Source organism: Ictalurus punctatus, chromosome 7 (genome assembly GCF_001660625.3).
Source record: "Ictalurus punctatus breed USDA103 chromosome 7, Coco_2.0, whole genome shotgun sequence".
NCBI lineage: Eukaryota > Metazoa > Chordata > Actinopteri > Siluriformes > Ictaluridae > Ictalurus > Ictalurus punctatus.
In genome coordinates this window covers 34,780,100-34,798,237 of record NC_030422.2, presented here as the reverse complement: position 1 = coordinate 34,798,237, position 18,138 = coordinate 34,780,100, and the positions used below count along the sequence as shown (strand labels likewise).

Below are 18,138 nucleotides of genomic sequence, written 5' to 3'. Positions count from 1 at the left end.
TGCAGGCTTGGGATGGAACACAGTCCTTCAGCAGCTGGGTTACAGAGCACACGTTTACTGTTATTCTTTATTTTCATTACGGGAAATAAACTGAATCTGTAGTAATCTTAAACTCTTTTACGATTAAAGTAACTTTCATAGTAAACTCTCTCGCTCTTAATCTCAATCACTCTGTAGAAAGATAACGATGCTTCTCCTGTACTGGAATAAATAAACGGTTTATGCACAAGACCCTCAGTGTCGCTTATAGTTTGTCTGGTGTGGGCGTGGCCTACGCAGTGGTGGTATTTTTCCACTCAAGACAATAAACAGTAGTAACTACACGTAGATGCCTTGAAAAACGAGCTAGTCTAACACAGATTAAAACAAAGCACTAATTAGTGTGAAAATCAGCTGTGATTTACATCATGTGCTCCACTTCAGCTTCAGATCAGATTAGCAAAGCGATCTCTGCTACGTCTTTCCAAGCTTTATTTTTTATTCCTAACAGTAATGTCTCCTTCCCAGAATTCCTTGCTCTGAACACATGGAAGACCTGACGTTATCTCCTCTGATCTTCCACAAACTCTGTACAAACTCCACATAAATAAACACATACGCGCTTTCATTTCTTCAGACTTTAAACAGGTCTCACAGCTGCCACTCGAAATATAGGAATTATATAATCATATTTCACTCATCAGGGTCACAGGGTCAAAGGTCGTGTCCAAGGTAACAATAACTCACACAGCTAAAGCGGTTTTACAAAAGCATCATGAAGCAGGATTAAGCGCTAATAAACACGTCACGTTTCTCTCGTTAGCTTGGATAATTATCAGATACAGTTCTGCTTCTCTCTCTCTCTCACTCACACACACACACACACACACACACACACACACACACACACACACACACACACACACACACAGAGATGTGGTGTTCAGTCGTCTCCCTCTGAAGACTCCTCGGCCTCCTCCAACCACTGGATGAACTTCAGCAGCTGCACACAGTCACCACAGCAGATGTTTATTGTTTCTCTCCTTATACAACATCTACAACATCTGTGTGTTACAAACTACAATACAATCTTCATTTTATTATTATTACTACATGGAGTAAAGTCTACAGACAGTGTAAACTGGACTACATCTCCCAGTCAGTGTCTCACCCCCAGGTTCTTGCGCAGGGTTTTACTCCTCTCCGTCTGTGCTCCCTGAGAGAACCAGCGCATAATGGAGTCCTCATCCAGAATCTCCAACTGGTACACACTCATCAACACCTACATCACACACACACACACACACACACACACACATACAGGACTGAACCACTGTACACTACTGCACTGCACATACACAATACAGGGATGTGGGTGGGTGTGGCTTCTTTCTATTGGGTGTGGTTTTATAGGTGTGGCTATTTGTAATGGGTGTGGTTTAGTGCTGTAGGTGTGGTTTAGTGTCGAGGGCGTGGCTTTACCTTGGCGAGGGCAGGCCAGTATGTGTCGTGCTCCATGAACACCTCCTCCAGAGTGGAGAGACAGTGTGTGTGATCCTGAGGTCGCTTCACGTAGTTCTTGAACACCGGAGCCCACTTCTTCAACAACTACACACACACACACACACACACACACAAACTTTATCGGTCTTCGTTTCTCAGCAATAAGCCATCAGACACAGAGCACTTGTCAGATATCTACTGAAATCATCTATATTAATGCACAGGCAGACAGACAGAGAGACAGACAGACAGAGAGACAGAGAGACAGACAGACAGAGAGACAGACAGACAGAGAGACTCACGGGCAGTAGTAGAGAAGAGTACTGAGCTGCAGTGATGTGAGCTCCATGCTGTTGGAAAGGAAACTCCAGAACCACTTTAGTGAGAATCTGCATCACCTCCTTCAGAGAGATATTATACGCGTACCTGTAAAATAATAATAATAAAAATAATTTAAAAAAAAAAAAAAATAATAATAATAATGTTAGCACCTGGAACTGATTATTTCCCTTTAACCCGTCCCTGAGTGTTTTATTCCCCTGACACTACACACCCATTCCTCTTACACCAGCGTTCATGTGTAATGTGTACGCCCCGTGAACAAGCTGTTACTACAGTAACCGTACCGTATCAGAACGAGTGCATTAATATAAACCTGCACTATTGTCAGAGCTGCTGATATAGAGAATTAATCACCACCTGACCAATCACAATCCAGAACTCCGCAGCACTGTGGTGTAAAGATATTTAAAACACAACCTCAGAGTGGAGCCCAGCCAATCACACCGCAGCGTGTCTGAACATCCGCAAGACTCACTTGAGAGAGTTTATCTCCAGAACCAGATTATCACAGCCGATGTTCTCCTCCAGACCTCGCTGCAGAGTGCCGAGAACCTCGTTCTGAAACACTGACACACACACACACACACACACAAAATTACACCTGAATGTGAACAGAAACTCTAACTCTACACACAGCTTTTAAAAAGCATTTAGCATCAGCTTATCACGGTTACCATGGCAACAGTGTCTGAAACAGCATGCCACACTAGCATGCTTAACAATATGCTACACGTTACTATTAACAATTATTTTAAGATACCAGAGGGCTACTGGTTACCATGACAACTATCACTACATGTCTACATAGTGCACAGTCTTGATTTAAGCAGACAGTGTTTAAAACAGCTGACCTGAAACAACAGTCTGTTGTCATGGTCACCATGGCCTACTGTTCTGTATGAATTGGGACACAGCCAGCGTGTCAGTACCTTTAACATCGTCGAGCTCGGGCGAATCAGAACGGCTCCCAGGGTCATGTGACCCTTCACTGGCCTCGCTCTCCGACTCACTGTCAGGATCGGACTTCAGAACCAGACCTGCACGCGCACACACACACACATCTTTCATATGGAAGTGTGTGTGTGTGTGTGTATGTATGTATGTATGTATGTATGCATGCATGCATGCATGCGTCTGTGTGTGTGTGTCTGTGTGTTACCCCAGATGCACTGTGTTAGCTCCTCCTCCTCCGCATCATCAACGCTGCTGTTCTTCCAGAGGTAGCCCCGCCCCTCAGACCCCACCTCAGCCGGGTTATACGCTAAACAACACAAACAAGTAAACAAAACATTTTTACTTTTGTGTAATTGTTTGACCAATCAGAGATCTGCACTATTTTAGCTCTGCCCCCACATCTCCCAATTATGGGGTACCCTTGTGTTTGGTCTTGTGGACTATACAAGTGTGTGTGTGTGTGTGTGTGTGTGTGTGTGTGTGTGTAACCTTGTGTTTGGTCTTGTGGACTATACAGGTGTGAGTGTGGGTGTGTGTGTGTGTGAGTGTGGGTGTGTGCACCCTTGTGTTTGGTCTTGTGGACTATACAAGTGTGTGTGTGTGTGTGTGTGTGTAACCTTGTGTTTGGTCTTGTGGACAATACAGGTGTGTGTGTGTGTGCGTGCGCATGTGTGTACCCTTGTGTTTGGTCTTGTGGACTATATAGGTGTGTGTGTGTGTGTGTGTGTGTAACCTTGTGTTTGGTCTTGTGGACTATATAGGTGTGTGTGTGTGTGTGTGTAACCTTGTGTTTGGTCTTGTGGACTATATAGGTGTGTGTGTGTGTGTGTGTGTGTAACCTTGTGTTTGGTCTTGTGGACTATACAGGTGTGAGTGGAGTGTGAGTGTGTGTACCCTTGTGGACTATACAGGTGTGAGTGGAGTGTGGGTGTGTGTGTGTGTGTACCCTTGTGTTTGGTCTTGTCTTTATGGACACTGATGTCATTATCGTCACTCAGGAACTCATCTTCATCATCGTCTTCCTCCTCCTCGTCTGGGTGATGCAGAGACACGACCGTCCCCTCGGGGAGAGACACGCCCGGCCCCACCACCACCTACACACAAGGAGTAAAGGTCAAAGGTTAGGGAGTAAAGTCGAAAAGTTATACGGTGATAGTATCAGGAATGTCAGGATCTACAGCGCAGTGTGAGTGTGTGTGTGAGCGTGTGTGGTCTTACGCTGTAGGCGAGCACACACTGTGGTTTGAGTGTGACTCCGTGTTTCACCTCCACGCCGTCACAGATCACAGACTGACGAACCGTCACACCGTCACCGATAGCAACATTGTTCCAGATAAACGCTCGGTCCAACACCACGCCGTCGCCTAGGAGACACACACACACACACACACACACCCCAGCCAATCAGAGTGCCACACTGAACAGTAGGCATGTCTCCTTGCATACAAACAAGAAGAGAGAGCGAAACAGGAAGTGAGAGTGAAACGGGAAGTGTTACCGATGCGACAGTTGGCCCCGATCACGGTGTTTGATAGGCTGCAGTTGGCGCCGATCACCGTGTTTCGTCCAATCAGAACGTTTTCCTCCATCAGGCTGCCGTGTCCCAGGCCGACGCCCACTTCACGATAAACGTTATGGCGCGAGTGTGTGCAGCTCCGCCCCTCTTCATCTGAGAAGTTAGCCTCCGGGGTGATGGGATACGCCCAGCGGCCAATCAAATCGCAGGACACAGAGTCGTACATGTGCAGGTTGGAGACACGTGCGCCGTAGCCATCTTTACTCACGTACATGTGGATCTGATTCCCCAAAATCTGACAGGAAACAGGAAGTAGCGTTCAATTACCCTGAACCATACCAAGCTGTTTATAAATAACAACACTTCAGGATATTTATTCATGCAGCTCACTGTACAGAGACACTAACTCGCTAACACGCTATCTGACTAGCATGATAATGGAGGTAAGAGCTGACCTCCTCGTTGACGAGAATCCCACGTACGAAGTCGTTCCTGGTCTGATAGTCGAAGTTATCCGTGAAGAGTTCAGCCACCTGAGGAACAGCCGGAAATATTACACTCACACTGTTACAGCTGTGATAAACCACACACGGAGGAGTGTGTGTGTGTGTGTGTGTGTGTGTGTGTGTGTGAGGTGCAGAGTAAACACACACCTGTGGGGAACAGATACTGATGTGGCAGTCCAGCAGGTCATGACGGACCTCAAACTCGTCACTGCCACTGTGGAAAATATTCTGTAATAAACAAACGCTTCATTAACGTCAGGTGTTAATCTGCACTGTGGGCGTGTCCCAAACCACACACCCTATTCACTACATAGTGCGTAAAAAATGTCTACACACCCCTGTTAAAACTGCAGGTATTTGTCATGTAGAAAAACTCAAATCTTTATCCACCTTTAACGTGGAAAACAAGCAGAAATGTTTTAGGGGGAAATAAGAAAATAGGGAAAAAAAGAAGTAAAATAGCCTGGTTGCATAAGTAAGTGTACCCTTTTATAATGGTCATGTGACTGCCCTCAGAATGAACCAGTCACATTCAGTCTCATGGTCAACAGAACTTATCATACAGCTGTCATACCTGAAGTGATTCTGATTAACACCCAATAAAGATCAGCTGTTTCTCTACAAGTTTCTTCACATCATCTTGGTTTCATCCGACTGCTGAAGCTGAAAAGGTATCGATCAGGAGTGGTTCAAAAGAATTTCCAAAACATCAGATGTACCATGGAACACGTTGATGATGGCCTTCACAAGTGGAGAAAATAGAGCTCCACAGTGACATGACCAAGAACAGGACGTCCCTCCAACATTCACAAAAGGAGAAGACAAAATCTTACCAGGGAGGCTACCAAGAGACCTAAAGGAACATTAAAGGAACTGCAGGAACATCTGGCGAGTATTAATCAATCTCTCGTATTCTTCATGTCTGGGCGATGGGGTGGGAGGGGCTAGACCTATGTCATGAAAAAAACATCCAAGCTCAAATAAATCAGCCCAAACCATGTGGCAAAATGTGTTTTTGGTCTGATGAGAGCAAGGCAGAAGCTTCTGGGCATAATTCAAAAAGATATGTTTGGTACAAAAACAAGACAGCTTATCACCCAGAGAATCATACCCACGGTGAAGCACGGTGGTGGCAGCATCATGCTATAGAGTTGCTTCTCTTCACAAAATCTGAAAATAATTTCACCTTCCAGCATGATAACAACCCAAAGCACGAATCCACATCAACAACAAAGCAACAGAAGCAGAAGAAGAGTTTCGTAATGTCACAGTCGGAGCTCAGATCTAGATCCTGTGGAAGGACCTGACGAGGGCGGTGTACAGGAGATCCCCTCACTATCTGATAGAGCTGGAGCATTTGTGAAAGGAAGAGTAGAATAAAAGTGGGTAGACTCTTACCCAAAATACTGACTGCTTTATAATCTGTTAGTGAAGGGGTGTGTATACTTATACACACAGATTATTGTACGTTTCCCCCTAAATCGTTTCTATTATTTTTCCACTGGAACGTTGTTGGTTATTGTTTCACAGTAAAGGTGCGGAAATATCTGACGTGATTTATCTCATGTTCATTTGTACATCACAAACGCCTAGTAATACCGGGGGGGGGAGGGGGGTAGCGCACACAGACGAACACCATCATCGGGCCATGGTAGGCGTGTTCCAAACCACACCCCTTATTTACAGGTTATGTAGTTACCATGGGGAAGTGGACCTTCTTCAGTCCCTGTGTTTTCTGATAGTGGAGCACTCGGTTACTCTTGGTATCTACGGCGACAATGACATCATCTTCGTCACAGCGAGTCCGGTTGCCGGGTGACGACTCTCTGAAAATCATGGTCATCACCGAGATGTTCTTCTCCTGTTTACGCCTCAGTCTGGAGAGAGAGAGAGAGAGATTAAATAGCAGTACATCTATAAAATACAGATAAACCAACAACCATATTACAGACTAAATAACACACACACACACACACACACACACACGTACATGTGATGCTGCAGGGCGTGGGACAGGTCGAGGTTGGACACCACGTCTCCATACACCAGGATAAAGTCGGAACGGACGAGGGATTTGGCGTCCACGTCCCTCAGAACGTCTCCCAGGGAGCGGTACAGGTCTGACGTGATGATGTGTACCGTGTTCGGAGAGCTGGGACGACACCACTTCGACTTCCTGTACAATCACACACAACGTCCTTCAAACTGTGACCATCAGAGAGAGAGAGAGAGAGAGAGAGAGAGAGAGAGAGAGAGAGAGTAAATACAGCGTCTCACAGCAGATGGTCCTTTATCTTGTTGGACATCCAGCAGCAGAAAACGAAGGTCTCCTGCACGCCTGTAGAAGTCAGGAACTCCAGAGTGTAGTCGATCATGGAGACGTTGGCCAGGGGCAGGAGAGCCTGAGGGACACACACACACACACACACACAGTTACACTGTGTTTTGTGTGATAAGGAAAACAGTGTGTGTTACAGCATGTTTGTGTGTGTGTGTCAACAGTGTAGGTTACACTTTGTGCATGTTAGTGTGTGTGTGTGTGTTTTATTGACGGTAAATAAACCAAGTAATCATAAGACTGTGTATGAAACTGGAGAAACCCTTCCTGAACAGAGGGGGAGATCAGTCACATGACCACCATCTAACCCTACAACAGCTCTCTGATGGCTCTGCGCGTTCAGGTGTTACATCAGACATTTAAAAACAGACTGCTGGCTAACTCCTCACTCTGATTGGTCAGTGGGTCCAGGGAGGCGGGGCCTGTACAGGAATGGCTGTGTGGAGCACTTAGCATAGCGCGGTGATGAAGCGGTTATAAACTCACCCTCGGCTGGTCTTTAGTGATGGGAAAGAATCTCCGGTTGAAGCTGTCGGCGATCAGCACGGCCTGGAGCGGCTGTTCCTCCTCATCCTGCTCCCCGGAGCCGCTTTTCCTCCCCACACGGTTTTGCTGCTTCCCTGCTCTCGCCGCCATGTTGCTTCTGACGTCACACAGAGCTACGGGACGTCAACGAGGGCAAAAAGAACGACGAGCGTCCAATACAAACTTCCTGTCTGTGACAGACACTGTAGAAACATATTTATTTGTTTATTAGTTATATTTATATTGTTTATTTAACTCGTTTCCAAGCGAATAAATGTTTACGTTTATATATAAAAAGATTCATAAAACTAATTTAAAAAATTAATTTAAAAAAGCATCCTGTTAAAATCATTACTGGAATGTGGTTTAAATGCCTCTTTTTTCTTTGATATGTTTATAAATAATCATGCTACAAGCAATATTTTTTTTTACTTATAAACTGTCTATATTGTGAAATATTCATGTTTACTGATTAAGATTCCTTTTCTGGAGTACAGCCCTGTTTAGACCCATAAATAAATACAATATAAAATAAAAAACAGGACACAGCTGGTCTGCTAACAACTCAAGATGTTTATTAAAGTGCAGATTGAAAAAAATAAACTGGAGAAAAAGTAAAAAGGCACAGATTGTGGAGTTTCAGCTGGATCAGAACCAGGAGGAGAACTTGTTCATGGTTCTCCAGTGCAGTAACACGACAGCTCGGTTCCGTCCCAATAACTTCACCCCGGATCAAACTGTCAGCCCTTACACACTCAGTGTGGAGGATTATTAGAACACAACAGCAGCTGAGATCCATTTAATACAACAATGCTCGACTCCAGGTTCTCATAAACATTACTAAATACTTAAAGAATTATCCAGAACCTTCTGAGACGTAACAGGTTCTTCTGAGTCTGTTCTTCTTTCACACATATTCACAGTTAAATACAGGAAATAATGTTAATGTGATTAAATACCACTAATAAAACAGAATAATCGGACACTGAGAGAACATTTCAGTTTTACATAAACAGTGACTTGCAGCTTCAATATACATTTCATCCAAAACTCTAGAACCCGGGTCCAGTTAGTGTCTAAAACTTCACCCATAATAAGGCTCCACAGCCAAACATCACAACTCTAACTCTAAGCAAACATACCCTGTAAACTCAACAAAATGTCAGGTGATCCTTCTGAAAAAATGATAAAGGAACTAGTACACTTTAAAAAGCAGTTCTCAAAGGTTCCTTGGATGGTGAAGTGTTTTTAGTTTCCCAAAGAGGTTCTGTTTGGAACGCTATACGTTGTACTTGGATGGTTGTGGGATCCAATTTCCTAAATCATACTATTTGGATGGTTAATGGTTCTAAGCTTGCTGAAGTAGATCCATTTAGTTGGTTCTAAATTCAAGGGTTATCCAACTAGATCCATACAAGTACCTTTTATGATTTATCTTTCTTTGTAAGAGTGTAATTAATAATAAGACGTTTATCTTGCTAGTTTATTAATGACAATTATTATGACTTGTCACTCCCAGTCACGGTGAACGGAACTATCTAGCTAATATTACTGCAGTTCTTCCCAAATCTCACTATCTACCATGAAAGTCCTAGTTTCTGGTGAAGTGAACCACTGGACAAGAGTCTGGAGGGATATTTTATATTTCAGACATTTTTAGTCAAAGGCAGTTAGCATTAGGGGTGAAGTCTGATCAGCCTTACAGAACATGTGGGCGGGGCTTACTCACTACCCTGCCAGTATTAAAATAAGCTGTTATTACAGTGATATGTACAGAGCACTGATGCATTGTGGGATATTGAAGCTGTAAAGTTCACTGTGTACATTCATATACATTCAATAACATAAACAACAGACTGTAAGTTAAATCTACATTTGTTCCTCCACTCTTCTGTTAGCAGTGAAATATTTTAAACAAATGACATCTAAAAAGGGTCTTTAAACAGATGTGCCTTCAGGAGTAAATATAGGACTATAATGACCCAGGTACATAGAAATTCAGCTTTATCAGCACTCAGGAGTGATTATATACAGCAAATCACACTCGGGCCTGAAACACACCTAAACATCCATCCATCCATCTTCTACCGCTTACTCCTTCTTCAGGGTCACGGGGAACCTGGAGTCAATGCCAGGGAGCATCGGGCACAAGGCGGGGTACACCCTGGACAGAGTGCCAATCAATCACAGGGCACAATCACACACACCCATTCATACACTACGGACAATTTAGACATGCCAATCAGCCTACCATGCATGTCTTTGGACTGGGGGAGGAAGCAGGAGTACCCAGAGGAAACCCCCGCAGCACGGGGAGAACATGCAAACTCCACACACACAGGGCCCCGGCAGGAATCGAATCCTTGACCCTGGAGGTGTGAGGCGAACGTGCTAACCACTAAGCCACCGTGCACCCTCACACCTAAACAATGTTGCTAAATTCAACATGAGTGCTTATTAACTAATAACTAAGAACCCCCCGTCCTGAAGGTGGCGCTGCAGGATTCATCAGTCACTCCAACCTTAATCTAGTGTTTAATAATATAGTCTAAATAAAACATTCCGCTCACGAAGAGTTGAATTGTTGGAGGGACGAAATAAATATTAAAATCTAAAACAAGATATTAAATATATATTTTAGTACTTGTGTACAGATGCAACACAGAAAGAAAGAAAGAAAGAAAGAAAGAAAGAAAGGAAGGAAGGAAGGAAGAAAAAGAAAGAAAGAAGGGGAGAGAACAGAAAGTGTGAGAAAAATCAAGCTATAAGACAGTAGAGGGAAAATAAAGCATAATTTAAAAAAATCAAAACAAAGAAAGAAGAAACATGGAGAATGATATAGGAAAGAGGTTGAAAAGAGATGAAAAGAAAGAAAGTATTTTTAAATCTCTCTCTCTCTGCCCAGAGTTGTAATGAAGCTGCTAACTGGTCAGCTGCTGTAACGCCCACTATGACATCATCATCACCATCATCAAGTCGGAATTTAATCAAACAGGAGAGAGAGCTTCCTCCTGTCATTATGTGCTACAGCGTCCCCTAGTGCCAATGTTCTGAATTAAAAAGTTCACATTAAAATAAAAAAGAAATCAGGTGACACATTTTACGACAGTATTTCTGTGTGTGTGTGTGTGTGAGAGAGAGAGAATCCAGTGTGTTTCAGGCCTTTAGCATATTTTAATAACAGCATGTGCCATTGTTGTCTAATGTCATGCAGCGTATAGAAGATTAACTACAGAAGAGTCTGAGACATGATGTCCTTGAAGTTGTGCACAGATATCTGATTATTTACAGGATTATAAAACACTACATTACATATAACACATAATCACATCCTCATTAACCAGCTGACCAACCAGCATCCAGCTTGAGGTTACTGCACATTACATCACAGCCTTATCAACCGGCTGACCAATCAGCATCCAGCTTGAGGTTGCTGCACATTACATCACAGCCTTATCAACCGGGTGACCAATCAGCATCCCAGCTTGAGGTTGCTGCACATTACATCACAGCCTCATCAACCGGGTGACCAATCAGCAACCAGCTCGAGGTTGCAGCACATTACATCACAGCCTCATCAACCAACTGACCAATCAGAATTAAGCTTAAGATAGTCACATGCTTAAGTGTCATGTTTTTAGATTTAATGTCAGACTTAAGCATAAAAACTGTTTTTATATGAAAGAGATAATGTATGTCCACAGTGTGTGTGTGTGTGTGTGTACACAGTGTGTTTGTTACAGTCAAAGGCAAGAATAATTAAGGAAGACTGAATAGTTTATAATTAAGGATGTGCTGATAATCAGTTATACAATACATCACGATACTCAATACCAGAATAAAGTTAATGGCTTTAAAATGACATTCCGGAGTTTCCCACAGCGTCATGAGGACAGCTGTCCTTATTTTGGACACATCTGAAGAAGCATGTGTCTTCCTACAATTTATAAAATGTACAATATCATGATGATATCGTAAACCGTAATAAAAGGTCAAGGGATTTACAGGATGTAGAAAATCAGGCTCATAATTCTGATATTATGTCTGATATTATACAAAAAAAACACAAGATGGGGATTAATGTGTGTTTTTTAAACAGTGTGTGTCGTGCATGTTGTGTGTTTGGTCTCAAACAAGCACCATTAAGGAAAACAGACCACATGACCCAAAATGGTTTCTAACACACCTTCATAGACATCCCTTTATGAGACATGAGTGTACACTTACAACACAAGTAAAAGAGTGTGTACCAAAAAATTTTGCATTAATTAATATGTAATTTGAATAATCTCGATATAAAAGTATAAAATAGGGAGTCAATGGAAATCAATTAATTTATCACCTGCAGTCTGAAGCCCTGCCCACATGTATATGGATATTTTTTAAAACAGTTTTTACTCAGAGAAATTCCCATCCACACAAACAGCATTTTAAAAATCTTTCAAATCTCTCATTCTCTCCATTCAGACAACAACACAAAAACTATCTGAAAACATTCACACAGAGAGAATATGTCATTAAATGTTTAGTCAAAGGCCTGGAGAGTAGAGAGCTGCGTGTTGAGCTTTCGGGAAGGAATGTGGAAAAACCGAAAGCGAAATGAAACTGATAGTACAGTGCACAGAGTAACGACCTGAACAAATCCCGTCCTAACACACACAACAGACACGCACAGGTCTTCAAAAATATACCTTGTTTTCCTGTCCACAAGAAAACAGTGAAAATTGTACGATTTCTCCATCATTTCAAAAAGCGATCATTTTCAGTGATGCTAAACGTAGTTTCCATGTGGAAGCAGATGGTATGTTTTCAAAAATATCAGTATATTTGTGGGCAGAGAAAAGATCCATCCATCCATCTTCTACCGCTTTCTCCTTCTTCAGGGTCACGGGGAACCTGGAGCCTATCCCAGGGAGCATTGGGCACTAGGCGGGGTACACCCTGGACAGGGTGCCAGTCCATCGCAGGGCACACTCACATACACACTCATTCACTACGGACACTTTAGACACACCAACCAGCCTACCATGCATGTCTTTGGACTGGGGGAGGAAACCGGAGTACCCGGAGGAAACCCCGCAGCAAACTCTGCACACAGAGGGCCCCTGTGGGAATCGAACCCCGGACCCTGAAGGTGTGAGGCGAACGTGCTAACCACTAAGGAAAAGATACTGTGTGTAAATTAATACCACTGAAAGCAGGTGATAAATTAAATTCTCAAAATTTAATATGACAGTGCCCCCTTGTGGCCATCCTAAACTGTTCTCTCCTAATCTGTACTTAAATTTTCAAACCACAGAGACATCTGGTAGCTCTGGCCCCTTCACTTTCTTAAGCAGCAATGAAACAGCAGCTGATTTGTCCAAGAGGAGTCAACTAAGGGAAAATGGATGATATTAAAAATAGTACTGGATTGTAGCCATATTGAATCTGTCTAATAGTCATGCGTCACATTCTATCGTCAGTATTACGGGAGTTTTATAATATCAGCATCAAGTCAACAGTAGTGTTATGGCAGTGGTGCATCGACGTAAACACACTAACAGGCTAATGCAAAAATTACAACATATACCTTGTCTTATAGTCTGCAACATGCTGTAATACTGCAGCTGTGGTGTTTAGGTCTTAACTGGAGCTGTGTTGATTATTATTTATGATGTTTAGTCATGTGGTAGCACCCATCCAGCTGTGATGGTTATTATTTATGGTGTTTAGTCATGTGGTAGCACCTGTCCAGCTGTGTCGGTTATTATCTATGGTGTTTAGTCATGTGTTAGCACCCGTCCAGCTGTGTTGGATATCATCTATGGCATATAGTCATGTGTTAACACTCGTCCAGTTGCTGGGCGATGAACTCCTGGATGCACTTCCTATACTGCTCTGAGTGACTGTGAGACTGAAAGTACTGAGTTGGCTGCTCCAGTGACTCCCTCATCTCCTCATTCACCTTCGCCATGCGTAGCCTGAGAGACAGAGAGAGAGAGAGAGAGAGAGAGAGAGAGAGAGAGAGAGAGAGAGAGATATCATGACCTTCCATGATCTCCTAAACATGTTCAGAAGAAAATTATGTGGAACACTTTTGGGGATTTCAATCTGCTTTATTCCAGATTTACTTCCTGCAACTGTCACAGACCACCACCCAACAGTAATGTGGTTAGCTGTTATTAATATCCCAAACTATAAAATCATACAAGGTGGCCTACAGGATGGGCTATAGGATAGACCAGGAGTTCCCAAACTTTTCCAGGGCAAGGCCCTCCATATGGCATTAACATTTGACCGAGGCCCCCCTTTTGCAAGATGTCTTTAAAACACATTAAAAATACAGACTTCTGAATATATCCCCGTTTTTTATTAAATTTATCTTACATCTTTACATTACATTACATTAGGAATTGATTGTGTGTGTGTTTGTCTGTGTGTGGTTGTCTGAGAGTGAGAAAGAAAAAATGATGTATTTATTTATTTTTCACACCAATTGTTGAGGCCCCCTCGGCGCCCCCTGGCGGCCCCCACTTTGAAAACCACTGGGATACGCTATAAGAGGATGGGCTACAGGATTGGCTATAAGAGGATGGGCTATAGGATGTACTATAAGAGGATGGGCTATATGAAGATGGGCTATAGGTGGATGGACTAAAGGAGGATGGTCTACAGAAATATGGACTATATGAAGATGGGCTATAGAAGGATAGACTCTGCCTCTCTAAGATACTCTTTTTATACCCAATCATGTTACTGACATGTTGCCAATTAACCTCCAGCTGTTTCTTTTTACTAACACTTACCTTAACAACCTTCTGTTGCCCCACCCCAACTTTTTTACATTTTACACAGCGTCCATACTTTTTTGGAATTGGGGTTGTAGACTATAGGAGGACGGGCTATAGGAAAATGGACTATAGGAGGATGCTGTGTGTGTGTGTGTGTTTTGTGTACAGGGTGACGATGTCAGCATTGGTGGTATCCATGGCGATGGACAGTGGACTCCTGCCATCCATATCCGAAACGCTCTGACAAGCTCCACGCTTCAGGAACAAACAAACCTGTCTAAAGGAAGAAGAGGAAAAGAAACGGGACATGAGGACAGACACTACCTCTAGTTTAAGGTCGCTAACCCTGTACCTAATGTTAATGTGCTAGCCTACTTTTACAATGCTAACAAAAAACACAATGCTCATACGGTTATGCCAATGTTAGGAAGGTTAATACAATGTGACTAATTAATGGCAGGGTGGTGCAGTGTGTGCATGTGTCTGTGTGTGTGTATACCCGGTATGCCCCAGCATGGCAGCGTGGTGCAGTGCTCCTCTTCCTCGAGCATCCTGCTGATCAACATTAGCAGAGTTTTGTAGCAGGAACTCACATGGGACTAATGAACCCTGAAAAACACACACACATCACACACACACACACACACACACACATAACATTGAAGATGAAGACAGCAGAAATAGTGATATTTATGGCTGGTAACTATTCTTTAAACAGGAAGAGGATTTGCGCTCACCCCCTGTACTGCCTGCATCAGCGGTGTACGGCTCTGATCTTCAGCGTTTGCCCAGTTAACATCTGCACCGAGCGCTAGCGCCTCTGCCATGTCGGCTAAACTGGAGGCACACGAGGCCCAGTACAGCAGCAGACTGGGGGAACACTCCATCATACGGGGAAGAACGGGCGGGGACTCACGCACAGACTCTGCCTCCTGCAGATCTGAAAGATTATTTAGATTTAAATGCAAACTGAACACTGTGAGGCTATAATGTTGGGTCAGGGTCATAGGTCAGAGGTCATACCTGGTTCACTCAGGCTGGTGTTGGATGAAGAGTTAAGCATCTCTCTGCTTCCATCAGCGCTGGTGTGAATGCCGCTGTCTGCACTCTTCACTGTCTCACACACACACACACACACACACACACACACACACACACTACATTAACATGCTTACATCACATTATTGCAATTAAGAATTATTTGTAGTTAAAATTCTTTAAACAAATTAACAAATCATCTTTCACTTTTCATCATCAAATCACTTTTCCCCCTAAACCACTTCCTGTTTGAGAACATCTTAACTGGGAGAGAATGTTTAGAAACCCTAGAAACTACTTCCTGTGAAGGAGTGTTTAGAACCCCTAGAACCCAGTTCCCTTCACTTCCTCTGGAATGACAGAAATATATTAAATTCCTTTCTACTGCCTCTGAATCAGATCCTGAACCCAGTACTTACGGCTCCGGAGCTTTGATGACGTGTCAAAGTAGGAAAAGAGGGAATCGAGCTCATCAGGGCAGAAGAGCGAGTCACGTCGAGCCTCCTGCCCAATGAGGGGCGCTGTTCACCATCCAGAGGACACAAGCATCAACATCAAATATTCAAAATACTATCAACATCTGGTTAGAACAAACTCTGTACGTTCTGGCATTTGGGACACAGCTTGAAATAAATAAATGTATAGGTAGCTGAAAGGTAAACAAACCAGAGGTGTTGGAGGCGGGGCGGATTTTAGGAGTGGGAGGGGGTGGCCGAGGGGGCAGGAACTCCACACTTCCCTTCAGATGCTTGTCATGTTTACTCAGCATCATAACCTTTGACCTTTGCTCCTGAGACTCTTGCTTTCGCACAAACCTCCTCTCCACGTACTTGGCCCGGATGTAGGCCTCGATTTCCTGCCTGGACCACGCACATTGATTATTCAATTTACTTTTTATAAGCCAATGTGGTGGATGTTTAATATACTCATTTTATATTAATATACGGTATTAATCAGCTGTTATTTACAGTCAGATTAATAAAACCCAGACTTTAACACATTCTTCAGCTGCCAAACTCATCTTATAAACTTTCCTCAAGGTGGTCAAAAGGAGTGAACCAAGAGGAAGTGCATGAGCGGGAGTTGAAGGAAGTGTTGAGTACCTGGGGTCTCCAGGCTGTGGTTTCTTCCAGCCCATCTCTCCTCTACGAGCCTCGTAGATCTGATTAATCAGCTCATTACCCAGCTCACACATCAGCTACAACACAAACCACACGTAACAGCAGGTTAAAAGGCATGCTGGGAAATAAACATGAACAATAATGAACATGAATAAGCCAGACAGTACAGTTCTGGAATAGATTTTAGGTCATGTGACGCTCACCTTCAGGAGTTCTGGTTCCCACGAGTCGAGTGTCAGTGATCTCACCTTAGAGTTATGAACTCCTAAACTCCTACAGGACACATCATAAAGTCACATGAAGTGCAGGAGTCTTACTGAGAGTACTGTAGCAGTATTACAGGTGCAGTAGAGGGTGTAGTAGAGGGTGAAGGAGTATTAAAGGTGTAATAGTGGGTGTAGTAGAGGGTGAGGGAGTATTAAAGGTGTAGTAGAGGGTGTTGTAAAGGGTGCAGTAAAGGGTGCAGTAGAGGGTGTAGTAAAGGGTGCAGTAAAGGGTGCAGTAGAGGGTGTAATAAAGGGTGCAGTAGAGGGTATAGTAGAGGATACAGTAGAGGGTATAGTAGAGGGTGCAGTAGAGGGTGTAGTAGAGGGTATAGTAGAGGGTACAGTAGAGGGTGTAATAAAGGGTTCAGTAGAGGATGCAGTAGAGGGTATAGTAGAGGGTGCAGTAGAGGGTGTAATAAAGGGTTCAGTAGAGGGTGCAGTAGAGGGTGCAGTAGAGGGTGTAATAAAGGGTGTAATAAAGGGTGCAGTAGAGGGTATAGTAGAGGATGCAGTAGAGGGTATAGTAGAGGATGCAGTAGAGGGTATAGTAGAGGATGCAGTAGAGGGTATAGTAGAGGATGCAGTAGAGGGTATAGTAGAGGGTGCAGTAGAGGATGCAGTAGAGGGTATAGTAGAGGGTATAGTAGAGGATGCAGTAGAGGGTATAGTAGAGGGTGCAGTAGAGGATGCAGTAGAGGGTGTAGTAGAGGGTGCAGTAGAGGGTGCAGTAGAGGATGCAGTAGAGGGTGCAGTAGAGGGTGCAGTAGAGGGTGCAGTAGAAGGTGCAGTAGAGGATTCAGTAGAGGGTATAGTAGAGGATGCAGTAGAGGGTATAGTAGAGGGTGCAGTAGAGGGTGCAGTAGAGGGTGTAGTAGAGGGTATAGTAGAGGATGCAGTAGAGGGTATAGTAGAGGGTGCACTAGAGGATGCAGTAGAGGGTATAGTAGAGGATGCAGTAGAGGGTATAGTAGAGGGTGCAGTAGAGGGTGCAGTAGAGGGTATAGCAGAGGATGCAGTAGAGGGTATAGTAGAGGGTGCAGTAGAGGATGCAGTAGAGGGTATAGTAGAGGATGCAGTAGAGGGTATAGTAGAGGGTGCAGTAGAGGGTGCAGTAGAGGGTATAGTAGAGGATGCAGTAGAGGGTATAGTAGAGGATGCAGTAGAGGGTGCAGTAGAGGGTATAGTAGAGGATGCAGTAGAGGGTATAGTAGAGGATGCAGTAGAGGGTGCAGTAGAGGGTTAAGTAGAGGGTATAGTAGAGGGTGCAGTAGAGGGTT

General features: G+C 43.6%; 2 protein-coding genes across 2 annotated transcripts in view; both read right to left on the bottom strand.

The window, feature by feature from the left end:
* Positions 1-454: 454 nt before the first annotated feature.
* Positions 455-7,803, bottom strand: eif2b5 (eukaryotic translation initiation factor 2B, subunit 5 epsilon). The gene is made up of 16 exons (XM_017471025.3): positions 7,625-7,803; positions 7,078-7,202; positions 6,791-6,976; positions 6,500-6,677; positions 4,948-5,028; positions 4,750-4,827; positions 4,277-4,589; positions 3,997-4,142; positions 3,725-3,872; positions 2,984-3,085; positions 2,754-2,861; positions 2,300-2,390; positions 1,785-1,908; positions 1,462-1,587; positions 1,151-1,261; positions 455-982 (listed from the first exon to the last, which is right to left on the bottom strand). Exons 1-16 carry the CDS (start codon positions 7,772-7,774, stop codon positions 923-925), a joined length of 2,127 nt encoding a protein of 708 aa, XP_017326514.1. The 5' UTR covers positions 7,775-7,803; the 3' UTR covers positions 455-922.
* Positions 7,804-8,216: 413 nt separating this feature from the next.
* The window catches only part of acap2a (ArfGAP with coiled-coil, ankyrin repeat and PH domains 2a), a 24,459-nt gene continuing 14,537 nt past the window's right edge, over positions 8,217-18,138 (bottom strand). Inside the window, exons 16-24 of the mRNA XM_017471020.3 lie at positions 16,799-16,868; positions 16,578-16,672; positions 16,141-16,334; positions 15,894-15,995; positions 15,460-15,549; positions 15,174-15,376; positions 14,936-15,045; positions 14,603-14,713; positions 8,217-13,626 (exon numbers count right to left, since the gene is read on the bottom strand). Coding sequence (XP_017326509.1) covers positions 13,488-13,626; positions 14,603-14,713; positions 14,936-15,045; positions 15,174-15,376; positions 15,460-15,549; positions 15,894-15,995; positions 16,141-16,334; positions 16,578-16,672; positions 16,799-16,868 — 1,114 coding nt within the window. The 3' untranslated portion in view covers positions 8,217-13,487. The remainder of the gene's footprint in view (positions 13,627-14,602; positions 14,714-14,935; positions 15,046-15,173; positions 15,377-15,459; positions 15,550-15,893; positions 15,996-16,140; positions 16,335-16,577; positions 16,673-16,798; positions 16,869-18,138) is intronic.

What these genes read in the sequence shown, in the direction of transcription:
- eif2b5 (XM_017471025.3), bottom strand. Translation starts at nt 7,774, where the DNA reads ATGGCGGCGAGAGCAGGGAAGCAGCAAAACCGTGTGGGGAGGAAAAGC. An exon ending in CGAGCTCGACGATGTTAAAG is followed by an intron (nt 2,391 to 2,753) that starts GTACTGACACGC and finishes TGTGTGTGTCAG; the next exon opens with TGTTTCAGAACGAGGTTCTC. An exon ending in ACTCTTCTCTACTACTGCCC is followed by an intron (nt 1,588 to 1,784) that starts GTGAGTCTCTCT and finishes GTGTGTGTGTAG; the next exon opens with TTGTTGAAGAAGTGGGCTCC.